The 22534-nt window shown below is 39.4% G+C and overlaps 1 protein-coding gene across 2 annotated transcripts in view; it reads left to right on the top strand.

Moving 5' to 3' along the window:
• Window positions 1–22534, top strand: part of C1H9orf85 (chromosome 1 C9orf85 homolog) — a 58842-nt gene that overhangs the window by 25355 nt on the left and 10953 nt on the right. The window contains exons 2-3 of one of the 2 annotated variants that reach the window (XM_034493710.2): window positions 11720–12225; window positions 13957–14063. In XM_034493710.2, the coding sequence (XP_034349601.1) occupies window positions 12178–12225; window positions 13957–14063 (155 nt within the window). In that variant the 5' untranslated portion in view covers window positions 11720–12177. The remainder of the gene's footprint in view (window positions 1–11719; window positions 12226–13956; window positions 14064–22534) is intronic. The other variant, XM_034493703.2, reaches the window with a different exon arrangement.

The following is a 22534-nucleotide window of genomic DNA, read 5'->3' as shown; positions in this document are numbered from 1 at the left end:
ACATCCTGTGCTGTGTACAGAATTAACTCTCAAGGAGTTATAAACTAAAAGTTAAAATCACAGAGCTTCTGGAAGAAAACAAGTGGAAAGCTTTTGTCATTCTCCAACAAAAGTTTCTTAGATTTTGATAGGAAGTATAATTTGTAAGAAGACAGACTTGATGGCTCATTTTTATTAAAATTGTTAAAAGGTCTGCTGTTAAGAACATGGGAGCCATAAAGATAAAAGCATTGGCTGTGGAGAATATAGTCAAAATATGTATCTGACAAAGGCTGATATCAAGAAGAAGAATAGAAAATGAACAGTCTAATAAGTAAAATGGGCAAATGCTTCTACAAAGAGGATGCATTGCAGAAAAGATGTGCTACGGTGTTAGAGAAATGAAGATTTCACACTGAGAGCTCAGCGCTCTTTCAGATGAAACAGATTTTACAGTTTTATGTTCTGAAAGGCAGTTAGAAAACCCTGGAAAAATAGAGGTTCAAGGACAATAGAAGTTAAAATATAAACAAATAAAACCTTACACACAGGCGTCTGGTAACACCCAGATAACACAAAGCTCCAGGTGTCTTTCAGTGATGAGGAAACCACAGTACCACAGGGTACCCACATCAGCACAAAAGCCAAGGAAACCCCTCCAGTGGCTGCATCATTCCATGTGTGCTATACTCTGGCAAATCCACAGGTTAGCAGTTAACATTAGTGTTCCTGGGAGGATGGAAGTAAATTACCTTGTGAGGAAGTTGTCAGACAAACCCTGAAAGGCTGGGAGCAGCAGAGGGGATTTCAGTATAGGTTGTCCATATTCACAGTGTTAGGGAGCTGTTTGTCCTGATTTATGGAAACAGCACCTGGAATTAGAACCTTTGTTTCTTAGATATGATGAGTAGCAAGAAATGTAATGTGTTCGTGTCTGGAGCTTACTTTAAGTGTATACACACATGAAAAAGGAAAGGGCAAACTTTGTGGTTGTCATTAGCCATTGTGCATATATATTTACATACACATGTACACATTTATGTTTTAGACAGTCTCAATTTGTAGTCCAACTGGTCTTATACTCATGGCCATTTTTGTGCCTCAGTGTCCCAAATGTCAGACCACTGGCATGAGCCACCACACTAAAAAGTATTTGTGCAGATTTGACATTTTTCATGATAGAAGGACCCACTTGATGATAATAATATTTCTTCAAAATGGTCTTGAAAATGTACATCTTGTGATGTGCAGGGCCTTCTGACAGAACTGTTACCATCAGGGATCTACATGTGAGGATACCTTTGTAGAGCCTTTGGTATTAGAGCCTTTTTGAGTGTGTCTGTTTGAGTAGGATAACCCCGGTTTCCATTGAACATTGGGAGAGAACACATTTCCCTGAAATGCTTTGTATGGTAGGATTCTTCGAAGTTTTGATTACTGCATCATGCTGTAAGCTTCTGGGGAAAGATAACTGGGTTTCAGCAACAAGAAGAGGCAGATTGCTTCTGAGAACTTGGACTTGGCTTGTTACAGTGAGTTCCAGTTCACTAACTGTGGGAAGGCTCAGCTCTCACCTGTGGCCGTCTCCAGCAGGTCTTCCAGCTGTGCTCCTGGTATGCTTACCTGTATCTCTGCGCCATCCTGATTCCTTTCACTGCTTCTTGTTGTTGGGGTTTTTTCCTTTGTTATTTGCTTGTTTGGCTGTATTTATTTTGTGAGAGACTTGTTCAATAGTAATCTGTCTGAAAGAAATATAAAAGAATATAGTGCTGGGGGTAAAGTTCAGTGGCTTCACAGGCACAAAAAATAAAGAAATAAAAGTGAATGATTTTAAGGTAATAGCCTAATGACATAGTTCCACATTTTAATTGTTATGTAAGTCCTTGTGAGGTGTTTGTCCTCTAATCAAACTTTGAGTAAGAGACCGTTTCTAAAAGTTAAGGCTGAGACAAGAGGATTGGGAATTGAAGGCCAAGACTGAGCTACCAGTGCTGAGTCTTTGTATGGCCTCCAGGGATTTAGGCCTGACCAGGCTAGCAAGTGAATAAGGAAAAGACAGACAGAGATGGACAAACAGAAAGAAAGCTGGGACTGGGTGATATAGGCTCTCTACGGAAGAAGCTATAGTACCCTGGTGTTTATTATGTATTATTAAACAAGGAGTCAAGGTTTGTGGTATACAGGTATTAAGGAGACAAGATGAAGGTATTAATTCTGTAGGAATAGTTACTACAGCGGGGAGCATTCTTGGGGCCATAAACATTCAGGGGTTTAGAAAGGCTGACATTCTCTCCAAAGTGTCAGCATCCATACTTGGAGCAGAAGAAGGCTTTTTCATGCTTCACCCTCACCCCAGGAAGAAGGTCCTGCCAAATGGGCCTGAGGCCATGCCTATGTGAATAACACATTCGCTCAGGATTTTGCTCCCTATGTACTAGAGCAAGAACATTTCTTTCCTCTCTGTTTTAGGGTTTTATTAGTGTGAAGACACACCGTGACCACAGCAAGTCTTAAAAAGGAAAACATTTCATTGGGGCTGGCCTGCTGTTTCAGAGCTTTAGTCCATTATCATCACCTTGGGGAGGAGCATGGCAACATGCAGACATCTAGTCATGGTGCTGGAGAAGGAATTGAGAGTTCTGCATCTTCAGCCACAGGCAGAAGGGAACTGTGGTCCACACTGGACATAGCTGGAGCCTATGAAATATCAAAGCCTGCTGCCACAGTGACACACTTCCTCCAACAAGGCCACACCTCCTAATAGTGCCACTCCCTACGGGCCAAGCATTTCAACACCTGAGTGTGCATGGGCCATAACTATTCAAACCACATATTCTTCCTCCCCCTGCATCTCTTTCTCTCTCCTCTCTTTTTCTCTCTCTCTCTTCCTGCTCTATCTTTGTGGAAAGAGAGAGCTTTAAATATAATGTAAAAAGTTCCTATTTTCAGGGTAGCAGTAATCCAGCTATCTCACAGGAAAATTTCTTATGTACTTAGATTGCAGGGTAAAGAGCCAGGCCCATCTGGTGATCCTGTTGGCAGCAGTTGGAATAGATATTTTCCTTTAATTTTTTTTTTAACTAAGAGAAATGAAATATAACATCTACAGTTGTTTTGGATTCAGCATTGCTGAAAGAATTGCCTCATACCAAAAAATCCTAAAGAAAAATTACTAGTTATTTTAAATTCCTTTACTCTCCCAAATTGTGTCTTCTTTCTTGTTAAGTGATACTTTGTAGCACATGAAATGCTTATATGCATGTTGGTGCAAGTGTTAGTCAGTTTGCTCTTGCTACCTTCCAGAGACTCTGAACTCTCACCCAGTTCCTAGTTGTGATTGTGGTATTCCATTATGGAATATTTGTTGTATGGCAATAGAATCTTCATAGCTGGGATAATAACACTAATTTATACTGGTATGGATTCATAGGCAAAGGTGTTCTTAAACTATTCTATGTTCCATTAGGAATATCTTTTGATGTGTTAAATTTATTCTGACCTTTAAGAAGTATTCATTTCATTTTTCTGTATCTGATTCACTAACTCATTCCAAAGTATGTAGAATTTTCGTCTTTTAACAATCTGGAAGTTGTATGTGCTGGGGTATACCTGTGACCCCTATATTTAGTGTTGGCAATTCCTTTTTTGGGCTCCACCCAAAGCTACCTAGCAACAGCAGAGCCTCCTGCCAGGTGCTAGCCAACCTGGCATATAAGGACTGCTCTGCTTCTCTTTCTCTCCCCCCCCCCCCCCATGTTCTAGGCTTGCCTTTTCTTCTCTTCCCCTCTCTTTCTATCCTTCTCCGTCCCCTTTTTTCTGCCTATACCACTTTTCCAGATCCCCTTCCCTTCCTGCCAATAAACTGTCTGTCTGTATACTAACTAGGTCTCTAGCATGGTTTGATTGTTCACAGGGACACCTTGACTGGCCTGCTAAGGTGCTACCCCCACCCCACCACATTATACTGCATTTCATAAAACACAACACTTAGACATTGAGACAGGAGGATTTTAGGTTAACGTGGGCTACACACTTAAGTACCAAACCAGCCAAAACTACTTGTGTCTCAAAAAAACAAAACAAACAAACAAACAAACAAACAAAAAAAACCAGAGGATCAGGAAAGGAGCTTGTTGAACTGACCTTTTAAAAAAAATTGGATATTTTATTTATATTTCAAATGTTATCCTCTTACCCACTACCCACCCCTGCCCAGAAACCCCACATCCAATCCCCCCTCCTCCTGCTTCTATGAGGATGTGCCCCCACCCATCCTTCCACTCCCACCTCCCCACCCTCAAATTCCCCCACACTGGTAGTCCAGCCTTTATGGGACCAAGGATTCCTCTCCCACCCATGCCCAACAAGGCCATCCTCCCCTACATATACAGCTGGAGCCATGGGTCCCTCCCTATGTGCTCCCAGGCTGGTGGTTTAGACCCTGGGAGCTCTGGTTGGTTGCTATTGTTGCTCTCCCAATGGGGCCACAAACCCTTTCAGCTCCTTCAGTCTTCTAACTCCTTCATTGGGAACCACTTGATCAGTTCAATGGTTAGCTGTGAGCATCTGCCTCTGAATATGTCAGATGCTGGCAGACCTCTAAGGAGACAGCTATATCAGGCTCCTGTCAGCATGCACTTCCTGACATCCACATCAGTGTCTACCTTTGGTGACTGCACACCCAGGTGGAATGGTCTCCAGACAGCTGCTCCTTCAGTTTCTGTCCTATACTTTGTCTCCATATTTGCTCCATTGAGTATTTTGTTACTCCTTCTAAGAAGGACTGAAACACCTACACTTGGTCTTCCTGCTTCATGAGCTTCATGTGGTCTATGAGTTGAATCTTGGCTATTTCAAGCTTCTGGGCTAATATCCAATTATCAGTAAGTGAATACTATGTGTGTTCATTTGTGATTGTGTTACCTCACTCAGGATGATATTTTCTTTTATTTTTTTTCAATTTCAAAACACTTTATTTATCAGTATTTGTATGAACATATATACTTATACGTGTATACATATATAAACAATAATTAAATAATAAGATGTATTTAAAAAGTATGGGGGGCTGGGAAAAGTGGGAGGAAGGAGAGAAAGGGGAAAATTATGCAAATACAGTGTTCATATATGAAATTCTCAAAAAGGAATCCAGTTTTTTAAAATGTTCAACAGATCAACTAGTATTTTACAATACGAAAATAAATATGACCTATAATTATGTTAAAGGACATTTTAATTCACTACAAACTTTGAAGTTTAACATGAGATCATTAAAAATTATTTTACCCAGCATACTAACAAAAACCACAATAATGTTTTATAATTCAAAATATTTCTGAGAACAAGAAAATAGATTGTCAGGAGCTAAGTCAGCAGAACCAGGGGTACACTGTGGGTTTTTTTGTTTTGTTTTTTTTTTTTATCAAATCAAAATTTTTACTTTTTAACATAGGGGTTATAAACACAAAAATGCAAGATGTGGGGAAGGGGATGACACAGGAGCATAGGTGTTCAGGGGAAGTACAGATATCTTTCAGAACAGGGTATCAGCTGGGTGAAGGTTCAGAGGTCAGGTCACTATGACTCTGCCTATGATTCACCTGTCCTTATCTAATTTGATACTATCTGCCAAAGGCAGCCTATTTACAAGGTCTATGGCTACTCAGGCTGGTAGATTTCCACAAAAGCTGCCTGTTTACAATAGTTTATAGCCCTCTGTTTCAGTGTTTTTTCCATAGAGACCCAAGACTTTGTGTTAGCAGGCATGTAAATCAGGCCTATTGCTGATTTTAGGCTTATGACTGATTTTAGGCCTTCAGTGTATAAGCAGGGCCGCCCCTGACATCTCCTCCCTTCTCCAAGTATAGAAGGGCTGTGGCAATTCTAATCTTGCCAAGGCAGGGATAGAGGCCTGACCTCCAGTAATTAAAGGGGACCTTGTAATGGCTCCAGTCCTTCTGTCATTGTTCAATGAGGCATGAGGGCTATACCTGTCCCGAAGTCTTTTTTCCTGGAGAGGGGATACTTTTGACAGGGATGGTATTTTCTAGTTCCATCTATTTACCTAAGAATTTTTCGAATTCATTGTTTTTAATACCTGAATATATTCAATTGTGTAAATGTACCACATTTTTTGTATCCATTCATCTGTTGAAGGACATCTGGGTTTTTTCTAGCTTCTGGCTGTTATAAATAAGGCTGCTATGAACATAGTGGAACATATATGTCCTTGTTATATGTTGGAGCATCTTCTGGGTATATGCCCAGGAGTGGTGTAGCTGGGTCCTCAGGTAGTGCTATGTCCAATTTTCTGAGGAACCACCACACTGATATCCAGAGTGGTTGTACCAGCTTGCAATCCTACCAACAATGGAGGAGTATTCCTCTTTCTCCATATTCTCACCAGTATCTACTATCACCTGAGTTTTTTATCTTAGCCATTCTGAGTGGTGTGAGGTAGAATCTCAGGGTTGTTTTGATTTGCATTTCCCTGATGACTAAGGATGTTGAACATTTCTTTAGGTGCTTCTCAGCCACTTGAGTTTCCTCAGTTAAGAATTCTTTGTTTAGCTCTGTTACTGCCCCCCCCCCCCCCCATTTAATAGGGTTATTTGGTTGTCTGGAGTCTAATTTCTTGACTTCTTTGTATATATTAGATATTAGCACTCTATTGGATGTAGGATTGATAAGATCTTTTCCCAATCTGTTGGTTGCCGTTTTGTCCTGTTGACAGTGTCCTTTGCCTTACAAAAACTGCAATTTTATAAGGTCCCCATTTGTCAATTCTTGATCTTAGAGAATAAGCCATTGGTATTCTGTGTATTTGAGGGTCTTTCCCACCTTCTCTTCTATTAGTTTCAGTGTATCTGGTTTTATATAGAGGTCCTTTATCCACCTGGACTTGAGCTTTGTACAAGAGATAAGAATGGATTGATTTGCATTCTTCTACATGCTGACCTCCAGTTGAACCAGCACCATTTGTTGAAAATGCTGTCCTTTTTCCACTGGACAGTTTTAGCTTCTTTGTCAAAGATCAAGTGACCATAGGTGTGTGGGTTCATTTCTGGATCTTCAATTCTATTCCATTGATCTTCCTGCCTTTCTCTGTACCAATACCATGCAGTTTTTATCACTATTGCTCTGTAGTACAGTTTGAGGTCAGGGATAGTAATTCCCTAGAAGTTCTTTTATTGTTGAAAATAGTTCTTGCTATCTTGGGCTTTTTGTTATTCCAAATGAATTTGCAAGTTGCTCTTTCTATCTGTATGAAGAATTTATTTGGAATTTTGATGGGGATTGCATTGAATCTGTAGATTGCTTTTGGCAAGATGGCCATTTTTACTGTATTGATCTTGCCAATCCACGAACATGGGAGATCTTTCCATCTTCTGAGATGTTCTTGGATTTCTTTCTTGAGAGACTTAAAGTTCTTGTCATACAGATCTTTTACTTGCTGGGTTATATTCACACCAAAGTATTTTATATTATTTGTGACTATTGTGAAGGGTGTCATTTCCCTAATTTCTTTCTCAGCCTGTTTATCCTTCGAGTAAAGGAAGGCTGCTGATTTGTTTGAGTTGATTTTATATCCAGCCAATTTGTTGAAGTTGTTTATCAGGTTTAGGAGTTCTCTGGTGGAAGATTTAGAGTCACTTAAGTATACTATCATATACATCTGCAATAGTGAAATCTGCAAATAGTGAAATTTTGACTTCTTCTTTTCCTATTTGTATCCCTTTGACTTCCTTTTGTCATCTAATTGCTCTGGCTAGGACTTCCAGTACTATATTGAATAGGTAGGAAGAGAGTGGGCAGCCTTGTCTAGTCCCTGATCTTAGTGGTATTGCTTCAATTTTCTCTCCATTTAGTTTGATGTTGGCTACTGGTTTGCTATATATTGCTTTTACTTTGTTTAAGCATGGACCTTGAATTCCTGATCTTTCCAAGACTTTTACCATGAAGGGATGTTGAATTTTTGTCAAATGCTTTCTCAGCATTTAGTGAGATGATCATGTGGTTTTTTTCTTTGAGTTTGTTTATATAGTGGATTACATTGATGGATTTCCAAATATTGAGCCATCCCTACATTCCTGGGATAAAGCCTATTTGATCATGGTGGATGATTGTTTTTATGTGTTCTTGGATCTGGTTTGTGAGAATTTTATTGAATATTTTTGCATCAATATTCATAACTGAGATTGGTCTGTAGTTCTCTTTCATTGTTGGGTCTTTGTGAGGTTTAGGTATGAGTGTGATTGTAGCTTCATAGAAGGAATTGGGTAGTATTCCTTCTATGAACACTATTTTGTGGAATAGTTTGAAGAGAATTGGTATTAGGTCTTCCTTGAAGGTCTGATAGAATTCTGCACTAAAATCATCTGGTCCTGGGCTGTTTTTTTGGTGGGGAGACTTTTAATGACTATTGCTATTTCTTTAGGGGTTTTGGGACTGTTTAGATGGTTTATCTGCTCCTGATTTAACTTTGGTACCTGGTATCTGTCTAGAACATTGTCCATTTCATCCAGATTTTCCAGTTTTGTTGAGTATAGGTCTTTGTAGTAGGATTTAATGATGTTTTGAATTTCCTCATTTTCTGTTGATATGTTTCCCTTTTCAGTTCTGATTTTATTAATTTAGATATTATCTCTGTGCCCTCTGGTTAGTCTGGCTACGGGTTTATCTATCTTGTTGACTTTCTCAAAGAACCAGCTCCTGGTTTTGTTGATATTTTGTATAGTTCTTTCTGTTTCTACTTGGTTGATTTCAGCCCTGAGTTTGAATATTTTCTACCATCTACTCCTTTTGGGTGTATTTGCCTGTTTTTGTTCTAGAGCTTTCAGGTGTGCTGTCAAGTTGTTAGTGTATGCTCTCTCCAGTTTCTTTTCATAGGCACTTAAAGCTATGAGTTTTCCTCTTAGCACTGCTTTCATGGAGTCCCACAAGTTTTGGTATGATGTGTCCTCATGTTCATTAAATTCTAAAATGTCTTTAATTTCTTTCTTTATTTCTTCTTTGACCAAGTCATCATTGAGTAGAGCATTGTTCAGTTTCCACGTGTATGTAGGCTTTCCATTGTTTTTGTCATTATTAAAGACCAGCCTTAGTCTGTGGTGATCTGATAGGATGCAAGGGATTATTTCAATCTTTTTGTATCTGTTGAGGCCTGTTTTGTGACCAATTATATGGTCTATTTTGTAGAGGGTACCATGAGGTGCTGATAAAAAGGTATATTCTTTGGTTTTAGGATGAAATGTTCTATAGATATCTGTTAAATTCATTTGGTTCATAACTTCTGTTAATTTCATTGTGTCTCTGTTTAGTTTCCATGATCTGTCCATTGCTGAGAGTGGGGTGTTGAAGTCTCCCAGTATTATTGTGTGAGGTGCAATGTGTGCTTTGAGCTTTAGTAAAGTTTCTTTTATGTATGTGGGTGCCCTTTCATTTGGAGCATAGATGTTCAGAATTGAGAGGTCATCTTGTTAGATTGTTTTTCCTTTGATGTGTATGAAGTGTCCTTCCTTATCGTTTTTGATTACTTTTGGTTGAAAGTCAATTTTATTTGATATTAGAATGGCTACTCCAGCTTTTTTCTTGGGACCATTTGCTTGGAAGATTGTTTTCCATCCTTTTAGTCAGAGGTAGTGTCTGTCTTTGTCACTGAGGTGCGTTTCCTGTATGCAGCAAAATTCTGGGTCCTGTTTATGTATCTAGTCTGATAGTCTTCCTCTTTTTATTGGAGAATTGAGTCCATTGATGTTAAGAGATATTAAGGGAAAATGATTGTTGTTTCCTGTTATTTTTCTTATTAGAGATGGAATTATGTTTGTGAAGTTACCTTCTTTTGGGGATGTTGGAAGATTACTTCCTTGCTTTTTCTAGGTTGTAGTTTCCCTTCTTGTATTGAAATTTTCTATCAATTATCCTTTGAAGTGCTGGATTTATGGGAAGATATTGTGTAAATTTGGTTTTGTCATGGAATATCTTGGTTTCTCCATTTATAGTGATTGAGAGTTTTGCTGGGTCTATTAGTCTGGGCTGGCTTTTGTGTTCTCTTAGGGTCTTTATGATATCAGTCCAAGATCTTCTGGCTTTTATAGTCTCTGCTGAGAAGTCTGGTGTAATTCTTATACGTCTGCCTTTCTATGTTACTTTACCTTTTTCCCTTACTGCTTTTAGTATTTTTTCTTTGTTTTGTACATTTGATGTTTTGATTATTATGTGACGAGAGGTATTTCTTTTCTGGTCTAGTCTATTTGGAGTTTGGTAGGCTTCTTGTATATTCATGGACATTTCTTTCTTTAGGTTAGGGAAGTTTTCCTTTATAATTTTGTTGAAGATATTTACTGGCCCTTTAAGTTGGGAATTTTCACCCTCATCTATACCTATTATCCTTAGGTTTGGTCTCCTCATTGTGTCCTGGATTTCCTGGATGCTTTGGGTTAGGAGCTTTTTGCATTTAGCATTTTCTTTGACAGTTGTGTCAATGTTTTCCATGGACATCTTCTGCACATCAGATTCTCTCTTCTATCTCTTGTATTCTGTTGGCGATGCTTGTGTCTATGACTCCTGATCTCTTTCTTTCTTAGGTTTTCTATCTCCAGGGTAGTATCCCTTTGAGATTTTTTTACTGTTTCTACTTCCGTTTTTAGATCCTGGATGGTCTTGCTTAATTCCTTCACCTCTCTGGTTGTGTTTTCTTGCAATTCTTTAAAGGATTTTTGTTTCCTCTTTAAGGGCTGCTATCAGTTTACCTGTGGTATACTTTACATCTTTAAGATAGTTATTTTGTCCTTCTTAAAGTCCTCTATCATCATCATGAGAAGTGATTTAATTCTGAATTCTGCTTTTTCAGTGTGATGGAGTGTCCAGTGCTTGTTATGGTGAGAGAACTGGGTTCTGATGATGCCAAGTAACTTTGATTTCTGTTGCCTACGTTCTTGTGCTTGCCTTTCGCCATCTGGTTAACTCTAGTGCTACCTCCACTCACTGCCTCTGACTGGAGCCTGTCTTTCCAGTTATCTTGCTTGTGTCAGAACTCCTCACGGTCCAGATGTCTCTGTGATCCTGTGATCCTGTGATCCTGAGCTCCTCGGTGGAAGAACTCCTGGGACTCAGGCCACCTTTGGGATCCTGAAATCCTGTTGCTCCAAGTGCAGCAGTTCCTCTAGGATGTCTCAGGATATGGTGTCTTCAAGGAAGCAGACCAGCTAGGTGTCTGCCCCAGCCCAAAGGACCAAGCTAGGGGTGGAAAGGGAGGGGTATTCTGGAGGAGTGAGTTTGGGTGGCTAATGAGTCCTGAGAGCCCCCAGCTTTCAGTTATAGCTCTGGGGCGTAGGGTTGTGGAAGAGGGTTCTTACCTGCTGCTCTGAGTGCAGTGGCTCCTCTAGAATGTCTCAGGATATGGTGTCTTCAAGGGAGCAGAACAGCTAGGTGTCCTCTGATCTGGGTGCTTTGGCTCCTCTATGATGTCTCGGGATATGGTGTCTCCACTGGAGCAGTCCAGCTAAGTTTCCACTGCTCTCAGTGCAGTGGCTCCTCTAGAATGGCTTAGGATATGATGTTTTCACAGGAGCAGACCAGCTAGGAGTTTGCTGCTCTGAGTGCAGTGGCCTCTAGAATGTCTCAGGATATGGTGTTTCCACAGGAGCAGACCAGCTAGGTGTCTGCCCCAGCCAAAAGGACCCATCGAGGGCTGACTGATCTTTTTTACAAACCAAGTTTTCATTTGTTTTTTTCACAGTAATCTATGATCTTCTACCTTGAGGGGTATACTAAAATGATTTGCCAAAGGAGGATTAGATGTAAACAGGAGTGTATACGACAAGATCACCATCTCCTTACCCAACATGGAAGAGTTCCTGCAAGTAGGATCTGGCTGTCTGGGCTCACCTCTCTGGAATTGCCCCTTTCTGGATGGATGTGTTTTTAAGTGAACATACACTTTGTTGTCATCCTCAATCATTTCTTAGTACATAAAAATCAAGTCAGTTTTGTAGGAGTTCCATTGTGTGTGTGAGCCTTGTACAAGATTACCATTTATGTGCCTCACATCACTCACAGAACAAGTTTCCACAAAGACCTGCTTTGTTCTACAGTTGATCCTCCCTATGGAAACCAGTTTCTAAACTGTGCAAGCTTTTCATAAATCAAGATGAACTGGTCAGGAATTGTATAGAGAAGCAAACAGGAAACCAACTAATGCTTCCTGGCTGGCAAACAATGCATGTTAATGTACTACAGTCGCAGGTAATGAAATTTCCTGCATTATAAGAATTCTTACTAGTTAGAAAGTTCGTTTCACGTTGTAACTTTGGTTTAAAGCCATTAAGTTATTCCTATAATTGTTAAGTGACAAATACAAGTTGTAAAATATTTCAGACAACAGATGACAGAAAACAATTGATGTATTATGAATTTGAAGTCTGTGTTTCTTAGCTGTCCCTGTGATTCCTAGTCTTAGTACATGGCATCTATGTGCCATGGTGCAGAGGAAGAGGAGCTTGGTGTGTAGGCATGGAACTCCTTTCTCTATAATATAACATAGGACAGTGAACACAGAGGCGTGCTGGGACTGACCATCACTATCAGAAAGACAGCAGTAAATGCATATATTATTCATAAATGACAGAATATACTCTTTACCAGAGTTCAGCTGAGATATAGATCTTCAAAGCATATTTTATGGACCTTAAAATATATTCTCTTAGAATAAATGTTTTGAGAGAATATCCTACCCTCATCAACTTTTATGGTTAGCAGAGGCCTTTTCAGTTGTGTGCTTCAGCTGACCTAGTCTACTACTGTGCTTGCAACTCAGTATTAAATGGCCATCCAAAGACTGTGTTTTGTGTGATGTGCTTTTCCCCCTCTTGGAGATATTTTTAAAAGGAAACAAAAGGAGAAAAACTATCCTTTACAATGGCAGATATACTTTCTTACAGTGGGCTAAGACCAGCCTTCCTTTTTTATCAAAAGAAATGATAGGATTCTCAGAACCTAAATCCTGTAATGTGAGCTTTCCATAAGATACATGTCATAAGATGTATTACAGAGGACATAGGATACATTTAAACTCTTGCCTGTTTATGCAAACATGTTTGGAGAATAAAAATTTAAATGTTTTCTTCCTGTGGGACAGCTAGTGAGGTCCCTTATTCACTGGCTGTCCATGTTTACATTCATGCTGTATTCTCATGAGACCAAGTAAGCTGGAGGGGTTTTGTTAGTTTGAGATTGGGCTTCCAAGGAACCTTTGTAAAACATTTTGCTTACATAAAAAACACAAAAAGAAAGGAAATGCCCTTAGCTTCCTGCTTGCTTCTTGCTAGCACATCTTAATTTTCAGTTACTGCTATCCCAAATAAAATGATAATTACAATTTTTCACTTTAATTCAGAAGCATTGGTAGAATTTGAATTATTGAATAATAATCTTGTGGGTTTTTTTCTTTTATTACATTTTTATTTAGGTCTAGTTTACAAACAGTAAAATCCATGTGTCTTAATTATCCAGAATTAGTCTTGATCTGCTACATCAGGGCCAATGAGGAAAGCTTTCTCAGAGTTAACTTTGAAATTTTTTAACATGCTGGCAGGTTAGAAACTATTGCCTTTGTCCAGAACCAAATTGAATAGTGCCATAAAACACATGCTGTGTCATGGAATCTTAGACAGATTAAAGCTAAGTCATTGCATTTAACTTTTAAACTGTTTTTATTTGTTTTGTATGCTTGTATGTGCTCTATAGCATGCATTTGGAGATCAGAAAACAACCTGTAAGAATTGATTCATCCCTTCCACCATTAGGTCCAGGGGATTAAACTCAGGGCCTCAGGCTTGGTGGCAAGCTCCTATACCTGCTTAGTCACTTTGCTCATCCAAGGATATTTTTATGACATTCTCATGAGCCTTTTTATGGGATTTGCCATATTGACTTGTGGATGAGATTATTAATTGATTTATTTTTATTTGCTTTTAGAAAATTAATGCAAAACTTCATGATGGAGTATGTCAACGCTGTAAAGAAGTTCTTGAATGGCGTGTAAAATATAGCAAATACAAACCACTGTCAAAGCCTAAGAAATGGTAAGTTAAGTTTCTTTAATTTTTTCCAGTGATATAAGCATCATAGTGTCCATCATCTAACTCTCAAAACTGTGTTTAGATAAGCATGAAAGAAAATACAGAAGTCCCTTGCTCTAGTGTAGAATTTTGTTTTGCATGCTGAGTTATGGTTTATGAAAGCAGACAGATGAAAAAAGTAGATTTATCATTCTTTGTCCCATGATTTTCTACCATTTTTATAGAAACTTTTTTCTAATAGGTGAGTTGAGGAAAACTGGAAAAAGTCTAGTTATGATGTGATCCTATTTTCCACTGAATAAGTAGCAATATTTACTATAACTTGTGTTTATTTATTTATTTATTTATTTTTGTTTTGAGCTTGTGTGGCCTAGACCATCCCCCAACTAATGATCATCTCTCCTCAGCCTCCAGAATGCTGGGAGCATTACCATGTGCACTATACACAGATACTATACCAATTCTTAAAAGGGGTCTGACCTCTTAATTCAAACCATGAAAGTTACTAAAATTCCTTGGGTTAATTATCATATGTGAATCATTGGTTCATAATTTACAGTTTCAATCATTTAGAGACTTGAATCAAAATGAAAAGATACCAGGTTTAGTTTCTTACCTGCCTGCCTCTAACTTTTCTGTAATTCTGAGACACTTTTGTATCAGCCTTGTGTACATCCTTTATTCCAGCTGAGTAAGGACAGTTGGAAAATAATAGCTGTATCAAAGAGCCTGCCAGTATTTATTATAAATATTAAGGTATTTCTTTATATTATGTTTTAATGTGTATTTTATCTAGTATTTAACACAGTTGGTCATTGTTGCTTTATATTTATGTTATATTTATTTAGCTATTTAGTAGTTATGTCTCTCTTGATGTGCCTTCCTCTTCTGCCCTCCCTATCTGTTGCTCCCCCTCCAGATCATCCCCACTTCTGCTTGCACAGCACAGTGTTCCTTTACTGTCACTTTTCTTCTTTCCCTCATCCTTTAAGATCTTTTCCTCCTCCCCAGTCCCATTTCTTTCTTTCTTTCTTTTTTTTTTAAGATTTATTTTATGTATATGAGTACACTGTAGCTGTCTTCAGAGGGCATCAGATCCCATTACAGATGGTTGTGAGCCACCATATGGTTGCTGGGAATTGAATGGTGGAAGAGCAGTCAGTGCTCTTAACCACTGAGCCATCTCTCCAGTCTGTGGTCTCATTTCTAATTGCATGGCAAACATACACATAAATCTACATGGGAGAGGAGATAGGCAATATTGCCATTTGTAGTAATTCCAGTTCCATTTATTTTCCTTCAAATGTCATTTTATTTTTTCTGTGTGACTAAATAAACGTACATCAAAATATGTACCATGTTTTTTTTTTTTCCTCCTTCATCCATTGGATGTTCAGTGTACTTTCTAGCCATTAAGAATAGAGCAGTGATGAAAGTGGATGTGTAAGTGTCTGTGGTGTGACCTACTTCTTCAGGAATACACTTAGGTTTGCTTTAGTGGGCTCACTTGTTAGGTTGTTTGTTTGGATTTTGAGGGACTTCCCACGTGATTTCTGTAGAGGCTGTACAAGTTTATATTCCTATCAGCACTTTCCAAGAGGCCTTTCCGTGTGTCCTTTTGAATTGCTGATATGTATTCCCAGTCCTCATTTGTGTAAGATAGTTCTCTGTTTCTACCTCCTTTGCACTGGGATTACAGGCAGAAACACTGCCAGTAATAGCCTTTTACATGCATGCTGGGGATCTGAACTCAGCTCCTCTTCCTTGTATGACAGGCACTTTCCTGACAGAGCCATCTCTGACCATTGTTTTATGTTGCTTACTTTCCTTCCTAAGTCCTGAGCTGGATTTATCTGTTATTCATATCCATTTTGCAGTTGTTAATTTCTTTTCTTTGTTTGAGACAGGATCTCATTATGTAGCTTTAGTTGTCCTGGAGTTCACTATGTAGACCAGGCTGGCCTTGAACTCACAGAGATCCACTTGTCTTTCTGCCTCCCTAATACTGAGATTAAGGGCATGAGCCACCATGCCTGGTTTGTTGTTCATTTCTAATAGTAAATTTGAGATCTCATGCTCACTCTGAAGAGTCCTGCTGGGTTGGTGTCTCACCTGTCTCACGTTTCTTTACTGTGATTGGTCATCTGCTAGGTTGTCCTTTTTGGTTGTGTTTGAGGATCTTCTTATTGAGCATCTTATTTACTTCATCTCTAGATCTTAGCCGACTTGGTTATAGAGTCTTGTGCATGCTGGCATCAAGCCTGTGTGGCACAGAAGTTCAGTGTCCTCCAGAGTTGACATCACTGTAGGTAGGTTAACACTTTGGGCCCGGCATTCTGAGAGCTAGACAGGTTCTTCCACCCTCCTGAGACTTCACTGATCATGACCAAAGGGACTTATATTTTATCTTGGGGTGTGTGTGTGTGTGTGTGTGTGTGTGTGTGTGTGTGTGTGTGTGTGTTGAGTTCTATACAACAGATTGGTTGTTCCAGGGGTTGAGTCTGAAAAGGATCGTCAATTTCTAGAGGTATCCAGTTGATAAAATCTGGTCCAGGGCTCAGGAGAGCAGGGATGCTTTTTCCTGTGCTCTTCAGTTCCTATGCCAGGCTTCCTTGCTGTCCACAACAACCCTACAGGACTATTTCTGACAATAGAGCCATGCCAGGTTTAATTTAGTCTCTCTGCCTTGTGGCAGTTCTCTCAATTGTGTTCTTGAGATAGCACTTGGCCAACTGCTTTCCAAGTGATGTATAGTGACAAACATGGGGTTCCTGTGCACCCACTTGCTGGAGCCTGGGTTTGAGGCTTCCTGAGGGGCAAGGTCACACAGTTTCTAGCACACCAACTTACTTGTACACACCTCCTTTCTTATTGTAAGGAAATTCTAAGACTTTGTAATAACCATCATACTACTATAGAGATTATAGCATTTGGTGTTCATTCCCAGTGGGAACTATTTTAAACTTTTTGTAAATCTAAAGCTCAAGGTTTAGCACATTTTATTTATTTAAGACTATTTAATATCAGTGGACATGATAGCACATGCCCTTAACTCCAGCACTTACTATGGAGGCTGGCTGAGGCAAGTGGATCTCTGTGACTTTGAGGCCAACTTGGTCTTCATAGTGAGTTCCCAGATAGTCAGAGCTACACAGAGATCCCATCTCAGAAAAAGAAAGGATAAGAAAAATGAGATTTAATTTGGCTATTTTTTTATTTTTTATTATTATTATTATTATTTTTTTTTTTTTTTTTTTTTTTTTTTTTTTGCATACTTAGGTGTTTCTTGACATTGCTTAAAAGGCCTGGGAAAAGGTCAACAGTAGATTAAACTCCTTGATTTTCTTCACCGTATTACTTTCTTAGTATTGTCGTTTTTCTTGCTGGTGTTGCTGAGTCTCCTTTTAGATAGTGGTGCCCATGTCTTGATTATATTTTCAGTACTTTTCCTGTTCTCTAGCAACTTTCCTTAAAAAAAAAAAAAAGAAAAGAAAAAAGAAAAAAAGAAAATCCTTTCAGCTAACGGTGTAGCACAGTGGTCGTGTGTGCTTAGTGTGCTGATCCCTGAATTCAATCCCCATAAGGAGAAAACCAGCAAACCCTCACTAATAAACAAGTCTGTTGATTCTTATGCTAAGTCACCTAAATTGGTAGTAGGAAGTTATGCTGTTACAAGGGTCTGTTTACAAGGGTGTTTAGAGCACACAAGTTTAGATTTCTATGAATAAATAACTGGTTTTTAGATAGTAATTAAAAACTAGCTGGGCAATAAATCATGTACTTTTAGTTAGTAAGCTGAACACAAGATGTGTGGTTTCAGAGCATTTTTTACAAGGCATTCTTCCTGTAAGGTGTGTAAGGTTTCACCTCTGTTCTCTGTTCACTGCTGCCGCCCACGTTCCCCTGGTAGCTTGTTTCCCAGAGCAGTTTGAAGTATACAAAACAAACATTATAGAATGTTGCTTTTTAGCAGACTTTTACATTGTAGCAAATGAAGTCATGTAACTATATTTCTTCTATGTCCATTACTTGTATTCTGATCCTGGTAGTTTGTGCTGTATCCTGTGTGCTTGCTTATCTTTGATACAAATATGCAACTGTGAAAGATCACTAGCAGATTTTACTAGTGCTCAGGAAGAAGGGGGGTGGGGGTTCATGGGTCTCGTATGATCAACTGTTATATCAAGGGAGATGAGGACTAAATAAAACTCAAGGCCATCACACTGAAAGTCATGCCATAACTTCAGAATGAAGGGAATGAGGTATTATATAAATACAGTATTGTGTAAGTTATAAAATACAGGGTACAGATCAGTCATTAAGGGAAATCACCTTAATAAGGTGATAAGGATGTTCAAGTGAATGCAAAGCAAAGCTGACAAGAGCCTGAGAAATAGAGCAGTAGTAGTCAAAGCAGAGCTCCAGGACAAGAGCCGAAGAAATGCCTTTTTCATCTCCTCTTTTGAGTCTTAGCTGAGATTCTGTATCTAAAACAGAACAAGACCAGAGCCGGCAAGTGTAATTAACACACATTTTATATAGCATGGGAGCCTTCGTAAGAAAAGGAAGACCTGAAGAAATAGCTAGACCTACACCTGTTAACCCTGCACTTAGGAAGCTAAGACAGGAGGATCACAAGTTCAAGGCCAACCTAAGATATAGAGGGAGTTCTAGGCCAGTTTATATACATAGTTCAGTCCACTCTCAGGAAACCAAGAAAGTAAGGGGGAAGAGGAAAGATAAAAAGAGGACTAAACTGTAGTGTTTCACAGCACGTGTGCTGAGCTGTAGGACGGACACCGTGGAGGAGCAAATCTAGAGTGAGGGAGCAGAGGTGGGAGGGACCCTGCAGCTTAGCATGGCTTGTGCGTTTCCGTCCCTCCTACCTGTCTGTCTTTCAGGTCGACAGGATTTCTCTTATGTCAGGGCCTTCATACACCTTCTGTAGCTCAGACTCTGGAAGCTTAAGATAGTCACTAATCCAAGGTACCATTTTGGTTAAAATGTTTTAAATTCTTATAATCTAAAAATGTTACTTGCCGTTACTGTCAAGTCTCGCACACCAGGAGTTTCTGATTAGCCTGAACATGTAGCACACTAGGCATTTTGGGATTTCAAAGTCCAGTCTGACTGTAGTTTTATAGGAATATACTTCACCTGCATTTGCTTTGTTTTACTGTGTATTAAAATACATTGTAAGGAATTTTAATCTGTTGATGATGCTGATGGTAAAACTTAATTTGGAGAGTTAAACACTTCAAGCTAATCACCTATAAAAATCCTTTGTTCAGATTTATATTTCAGTTATACAGATGTATGTCAACTTAAAACAGGTTACATCCTAATTGACCCATCTTAAATAAAAATACCTCAGTTTGAAAATGTGCTGAGTGTATCCTTATGTCATATTTTACCTTTATGTACGTTAAAATGCTCCACACCATAGCCTAAATAGGACAAAATCATCTAACACAAACTACATCACAGTGAAGTATCTTTATCTTAAGTAATTGATTGAATACTGCACTGAAAAGGAAAACAAAATACTTAGATAAAACCATGAATAGAATAGTATTTCTTGACTTGACCCAGACACTGGACATATTAGGCAAATATTTCTTTTGAGCCAGCCTATCCCGTGTACTAAAGATGCGTCACAACATCCCTGGCCGCTTCCTATTTATTATCTGCCAGTAATCTCCTTCCTCCCCAGGTCACAGCAATGTCAACAGCCCTTCCCTGTATCCCTTGGGAGACAGAGAACCACCACAACACTCCTCCTTAGTAAGAGCTACCATCAGGTGGACTTCTGCAGCAGATCACTCCACCCAGGCCCCAGTCTATGACTGGTTGTCATTCTGTACCAGCATGGGCTAATTCATTATTGCTGATGGTCTTGTTTAACAGATGTAAAGAGAAGTAGCTTAGAGTATAAATGTGGGTATTTACCTTACTAAATGTCTAACCTGATGGCAGAAAAGATTGCTTGGTGGGTGGCAGGACAGCTTAGGCCTCCACATGCTGTGACACCCATGAGCGTGTACACAGGTGTTCTATAATTAATTTTATACTTTTTTGATTTTTAAAGAATGTTGCTTGGTTACCTGAACAAAGGCATTTGAGAACCTAAAAGTAAAACCTACTTGTCTTTCCATAAATACATATACTTAAAAAGAAGACACAGGGTGGTTCTAAACAGAGTATGTTAAAGGAGAAGTGGTTCACAATTTCAGACTTCTTCAGTAAACAAGAGTGTAAGACATTTGTAAGATTCAGTGAAGCACCAAGCTTTTGTTGAGTGGAAGGAAAAGACCTTTGAAATGATTAATGCTGTACTGTGAGAGAACAGGAAAGTAGGGCTGTGGGATTAGTTGAATTAGCATTTGAATATAAATTCCCTGTGCTTTACTTTGTCTTGAGTTAAACGTATAATCCCTCTGACCTAAGACATTTAAAAAAAAAAAAAAAAAACAGAATTCATTTCATTTCTGGCCTTCTTGCCCTGCTTGAGAAAAGGGCAAAATTTTTTAACCATTAATGTAAGTTTAAAAGGTGTCAAAATTACTTGACACCCTTTAGACCAATTATTTTACAAGATTTTTCATACTTAATTCCATTAAATAAATTTTACTATTCCTTTTAAAGTTACTGTTGCTCCTCATCTCACCTGTTCCCAGACATCTCTGTTGGCCCAGAAATAAATAAACCTGTGATTTAACAAATTAGAAGAAGCTAGAGAAATCGCTCTGTGGATAAGAGTCCTCACTGTACTTGTAAAGGACCTGGCTTCTGTTCCCAGCATCCATTTGATGGCCTATGCTGCCTGAAATTCGGATGTGTTGGGATCTGATAACCTCTTGTGGCTCTTGGGCTCCTGCACACACATGGTGAATAACAACTCATCCTGCCGGCCCACAGATAAGGAGAAGGGAAAAAGAATAAGGTTAATCCTCTTAAATGTTTCAAGGGGTCCAGTAAGGAAAGTTGGATTGTTTGATCTGTTTACTGTAGCGTGGAAGGTAGGAGTAGGGGATGGAGGGGGATCTAGAAGGCAGGGGAAACCAAAACAGGTCATGTTGTAGAGTGAAAAATTATAAAGGCCATCTTATCAAATATGTATAAATTTTTCGCCTTAGACCTTGGGCAGAAAAGCACCTGCCAGCAGGTTTGGGTCCATCTAATTAGTTACAGAGGAGGGGGGAGTTACAGTACAAAGGCCTGTTAAGAACATCCCAGAAACTGACTGGCCAAGGGAAGAACTACACCCTGGCCCATGGTACGGCCTACTAGTGTTCAAAAAAGGTAAAACAACCAATCCTGTGCACCCGCGCGAAAGTTCGCTTTTTCCCTACCCTGCCCATATATAAGCGCTATGCCCCTGAGCCACGAGGTCAGTCCCTCTATCCCCTATGTGAGATATGGGGATATGGGCTGGCCCAGAGCTCTGATATAATAAACCACCTCATGTATTTTACAGCAAGACGGTCTCTCGTGTGTCCTTTGGGTGCGTGTTATCCTGAGACTTAAGTGGACCCCTTTTTGGGGAGTCCCGGACCTTTCAATGTTTGGAAGACATTGAGAGAGGGCATGAGCTGCTGCTAAGAACCTCATGCCACCATATGCTGTGTCCCTCCCTATTCATGGGACCTGTACCATCCCTAGGCCTGCTGTGAGCCCCTCATATCTCCCCACCCCCATCCCAGGTTTTAGGATCACAGAGGTAGGTGACACTCTAGAGGCTCTTCCTTTGTGATCTGGTAAGCAGAAGCTTAACTGTAATCTTTAAAGACTAATCCCTTTGTTTATTCTGAATTGTGAATTAGTTTTTGTTTTCCTGAAATAGGATCTTGCTATGTAGCCCAAGCTAGCTTGGAACTCCTGATATACCCCAGACTGCCGTTAAATACATGATCTTTCTCCCACAGCTTCATCCAGCCATCTGGTTTTGAAAAGGGCATCAATGCAGAACATAGATAGCTCTTACTCCAATGGGAATAAGAGATAGGTTTTTGTTTTGTTTTGTATTTTCAGCTAAATGTGAGTGGCTGTGACCATGGGACATAGACTCAGATTTCCCTGAATGGCATGTTCCCCCATGGAAGTATTTACAGTAACTTTATGGTCACAGAACAAAAGAAAGAAACCAAGACACTTAAAGCAGATAAATAAACTGGTGAGGACTGAGGGGAGGCAGCTTCCTTGAAGGGCAGAGGTCCCTTCTGTAGGTCTCTTGCTAGCTGAGTACATCTCTAGCCCTGGGGTGGTGGAAACTAGTGGTTTCTCAAGTTAATACATCCCAGAGGTTTTACCTGACAATCAGAGGACGTTAGTTCACACATAGGTGGGTAGTAATGGCTGCTGACTAGTATCTTCAGATAACTTTTGCTGTCTGTTAAACCTCCAACTCTCCACAACCCTAGAAGTTCTAATGAGTCACCCGTCTGGTCTGTAGAGTCTTCAGTGTAGGTGTCTTT

Source organism: Arvicanthis niloticus, chromosome 1, assembly GCF_011762505.2.
Source record: "Arvicanthis niloticus isolate mArvNil1 chromosome 1, mArvNil1.pat.X, whole genome shotgun sequence".
NCBI lineage: Eukaryota > Metazoa > Chordata > Mammalia > Rodentia > Muridae > Arvicanthis > Arvicanthis niloticus.
The sequence above is the reverse complement of the archived record's forward strand: the minus strand, read 5'-3'. Positions and strand labels throughout refer to the sequence as shown.